A 4,656-nucleotide genomic window follows, 5' to 3' on the forward strand; every position below is an offset into this window, starting at 1 on the left:
TGTAGATCACTAGGGCTAAATGCTAGGCTCAGGTTAGTATGAGCAGATTGGCTGGTTGGACTTGTGGGATCATTTCAGAAAGGAGCTTTTTGGAATGGATGGTTTATATTTAAATATGATAGGGGCTGGCTTGTTTGCTACGACTATTAACTCAGCTATAAGGGAAGTTTTAAACTAGGACTAGACAATGGTAAGGGCCAGGAAAAACTAAATGCAAAAAGAATAAGAAGCAGAGAAAAGTTTAGCATAGGAAATGAGTATAAAAGTAATTATAAGGGAAAGCTTAGTTGTTACTGTTGTAATGCTAGAAGTATAAGAAATAAAATAGATTACTTTAGAGCACTGGTAGGAATGGAGGATTTTGATATAATGGGAATAACTGAAACATGGTTAAATGTAGATGATTTTATGGTTAAACATAGATGATTTTGATGACAGAAATTTCTTTGAAATACAGGGTTATAGGTTATTTAATAGAGATAGAATACTAAAGAGAGGAGAGGAGTGGATTTATATGTAAAATGTGAGTTATATCCTGTTGAAGTTTAGGATATCAAAGATAATAGCAAAAAGATTGAATCCATTTGAGTTTCTATTAGTGGATATAAAGGAAAAAGGCTTTTAGTGTGAATTTGTTACAGACCACCAAATGATACTGATGAAATTAGTGAGAAACTTTACAACGAGATTAAGATTTAAGATATTAATGAAACCATAATTATTGGTGATTTTGATTTCAGGCATATAGGTTGGGAAATGGTAGAATGAAACCATGAGGTAGAAAGGTTTTGGAAGTTGTTCAAGATGGATTCTTTCACCAATTAGTCAAGGAACCAACTAGAAACAATGCTATTTTAGATTTAATGTTAACTTCAAATGTAGAAATGATCGAGAGGGTGGAAATTGGAGAACATCTGGGTGCAAGTGATCATTGCTCTATTAGGTTGAATGTTTTGCTGTACTTGGAGATAAGGAATAATGATATTTTGGTTACAAATTTCAAAAAAAAGCAAATATTGAAGGGATGCAACAAGAATTATCTGTTGTGAATTTGGCAGCTGAATTATTTGAAGATTGATGAGATGTGGACATTTTTTTAAGATAAATTTTTAAATGTTCAAAGTAACCATATTCCTTATAGAAAGCTGCAAGCAAAAAAAAACTAGTTTGGCTGACAAAGAGTTTAATAGATAAAATTAAAGAAAAGCATCGTAAGTTTAAGAAATTTAAATTGACTGGTATGACAGGAGATTTAGAAGATTGTAGAAGATCAAGAAAGTTGGTGAAACAGGAAATTAGGACATCAAAAAGGATGCATGAAAAAAAGATTGGCTGAAAATGTAAAAATTAACAATAAGGATTTCTTTAATTACATTAAGTGTAAACAAAATGTTAGGATGGGGGTAAGACCCTTGAGGGAGGATAAAGGAAGGCTCGTGGCTGATGATTATGAGATGGCTGGGTTATTAAATTGTGCTTTTTCTTCAGTTTTTACTAATGAAAATTTAAGCAGTATTCCTCATCTTGAACAGTTGATAGATGGAAAGAAAATCAATCAAGATGACTGCATTAATTCTGAGCTGATTAAGAAAGAATTGGGAAATTTAAAGAATGTTAAGGCTCCTGGGACAGATAATATTTCTCCAAGGGTTTTTAAGGTGGTTAAAGATTGGATATGTGAGCCACTTCTATTTTTTGTCAGTCCTTGAAGAGTAGGCAGGTACCGGAGGATTGGAAGTTAGCTAATGTCACTCCTCTTTTCAAGGGAGGTGATAAAAATTATCCCAGTAATTATAGGCTGGTTAGTGTTAAATCAGTTGTGAGAAAATTTTTGGTAAGTTTGTTAAAGGGTGCTTTGCAAAATCATTTAACAAAGTTTAGAATTTTATTGGATAGTCAACATGGTTTCACTAAAAGAAAATCTTGCCTTACAAATCTCTTAACATTCTTTGAAAAGGTTATTAATTATGTTATTTGTGTTTCATTATTTTAGTAGCATTAATTTACCTTAATATTAGCAGATGGAAATACATCTGCATTGTTTATGGAGATGGTGTTTAGAGTACAGTTTGCTCACTGTGTAGACTTGTGCTTAACAACATCCAAACTAAATTTATAGAGGATAAGAGAATCTAAAGAATCACAAGTTGTAATATCTTGTAGTACTTTCAGTGATACTTAAATTCTTGAAAAGCTTTAAATATATAACATGTATTTGAATTAGATAATTAAAGTAAGTACCCTGTTATGTAAAACTTGCTTATTATTGGGTACACAGAATATAATGTTTGTGTATCTAATAATAAATCAATCTTAAAATTTGTTAATTCTCAGTTGAAATTTTGATATTGTGGTTTAGCTATTTTCTGATTTTTAATTTCAAAGAATGTAAAATTTTAGGTTTGATCATTAGAACTTGTAACAAAGGAACACAGGTAGTTTGATCCCTGTGTAGTAAGTGTGAGTATGGTCTGTCCTGTCACATTTAACGCATATCAACAAATAGTTACATAATCTTACACGAGTTATCAAATCAAGTAGTTTCTTCTTGCAACATTTACATTAAATTTGCAGAACTTCTAAGAAAAATAAATTTAATTCAATTAAACTCATAAAAAAAACTCAATCATACACGATTATCTTTTAAGCTATGTGATCATTATTTCACTGATTAAGTAAAGACGTTTTTGAGAAGCTAGAATTAAGTCTTCCTTGGCAGTATAGAGTTGTTTGTGAAAGTAACATTTTTTAATACATAGTGGTTTGATTCTGTCCAGAAAATATGTTTCCTTTCTTGTATAGCAGCCAGATCAGGGTTTTGTACTTGATTCATTATAAAATGTGGGTTTTTAAATTGATAGCTGTAAAAGAAATATGCTAAACAGTCATTGTTGAGAGCTATTTACGAAATGAGGTCATGATGTAGCAGAACAATTTTTCATTCGGAAACTTCTTACAGGATATTATGTTTTAAGCCTTTGTTCTTTTTTTTTTTTTAAAGTAATTGCATGATTAAAGCTTGTAATTTGTTAATTTGAAATATCTCTTTGTGAATCAGAAATTTTAAATAATCAAAACCTATAACTTAGTGGAAATAGTGCTTTTTTGTCTCATTAAAAACTAGGATATGAAATTGATTTAATTATCTGAAACAGGTATGTGATGCATGTGAAGCAGAGATGCTGGGACAGGAGATAGAAACTTGTGACAAAGAAACCAACACTGAATGTGTATTCCCACCAGTGCATCATACTAGGGTTAAAATAGAAGGATCTTCAAGAAAATCGGCAATCAAACGATCACAAACCTTCACCCCTTGTGAAGCAGTCAACAAGTATCACTACATATGTCGTGTAGGCACTGCTTGTTTTACTCTTTCATTTTTGTAGATATCAACAGGGTTTTCAACCTATAAAATTAGAAATTAATCTACAGTAATGAAGCATTTATGCTCCTAATTTTACAGATATTACTATTTTTCCTTTTAAATTAATCATTAGTAAAGATTAATCATTGACGGTAAAGAAAAAATTTATCATTGGCAAAATTTAACAATTTGTTCATTAAGTTTTTTCTTAATTTACTTTGAATATAATGATGTGCAGCTTGGTACTATTGTTTTTAGCTGAACAGAAGTGATAGTGACAGTTCTGTGCCATTATACAAGAAAGAAGGAAACTTTCTTCGAAATTCTGCGGAAAGGAGAAGTCTCAGGTGGAGAAAGGTAAGAAAGTTTTATGTTTTTAAGTCTCTAACAAAAACTAATTAATTTTAATGTACTTTTTTTTTTCATTTTGCATTCTGATGAAATGAAAAATTTATCCTGCATATTAAATTTATTTTAAAAGAATCTAATGCATTTAAATTGTACAAGTAAGAAATGTATTCCAATCATGATTTTGCTTATGTCAGACATTTTTACTTTCACAAGTTTGTGGATCACTTTAAATCATCTTTAAGTCTCTTTGTAAGATGTCTCCCCTTTTTTATCCAAAATAGCTCAGAAGGGCTTGCTGACTCTCCATAATCTGTTCAGAAATTAAGACGTGGGAAAACATCATAATGACCAAACAATCGTTAACTGCTCTTAAAGTCAAAATCTATTTGGTATATACTGATTGATATTACTCTCCATGCTATTTCAAATTCCTCGAGAGCACTTATTATCAAGAGGTATTTACTTAACATCCCCAAGTCAGGGGTTCTTGCTGGTTTTTCCAGTCAGTGAGTATCAGCTGTTAAACGTATTTCCACTCTAAAGAATGTAATATCTGAGCCAACTAAGGTTCTGACTTTGTTGTTTACAATGCCAAGTCCACCTGCCAATGTTAAGACAAAGTATCTGAACTCAAATTCGATGACGAGGAACCCACTTTGAGACTAATAATGGCTGGAGACGGCTTGAATGGGTAATGAAGAAAAACTTTAATATAACAGCAAATGTACAACGTTTCGACGAGGTTTTGTCATCATCAGGCGGCACCTAACTGCCAAAGAGCATGGATGGCTCAGAAACAGGCCTGGGATATTTTCTACAGGTATTTCACCCTTGACAACTTGTAACCTTTCAGAAGACTTGACCATGCTCATCAAGTCAGACATCAAAGCCAAAAGGAACTTGAATTAAATTTGTGCATCCAACATCTCTTTTCACTA

The 4,656-nt window shown here is 31.7% G+C and overlaps 1 protein-coding gene across 1 annotated transcript in view; it reads left to right on the top strand.

The window, feature by feature from the left end:
• The first annotated feature begins 3,143 nt into the window (after window positions 1-3,143).
• The window catches only part of LOC106463871 (protein kibra-like), a 16,428-nt gene continuing 14,915 nt past the window's right edge, over window positions 3,144-4,656 (top strand). Inside the window, exons 1-2 of the mRNA XM_022391496.1 lie at window positions 3,144-3,353; window positions 3,626-3,724. Coding sequence (XP_022247204.1) covers window positions 3,180-3,353; window positions 3,626-3,724 — 273 coding nt within the window. The 5' untranslated portion in view covers window positions 3,144-3,179. The remainder of the gene's footprint in view (window positions 3,354-3,625; window positions 3,725-4,656) is intronic.

The sequence above is a fragment of the Limulus polyphemus genome, unplaced genomic scaffold (assembly GCF_000517525.1).
Source record: "Limulus polyphemus unplaced genomic scaffold, Limulus_polyphemus-2.1.2 Scaffold1507, whole genome shotgun sequence".
NCBI lineage: Eukaryota > Metazoa > Arthropoda > Merostomata > Xiphosura > Limulidae > Limulus > Limulus polyphemus.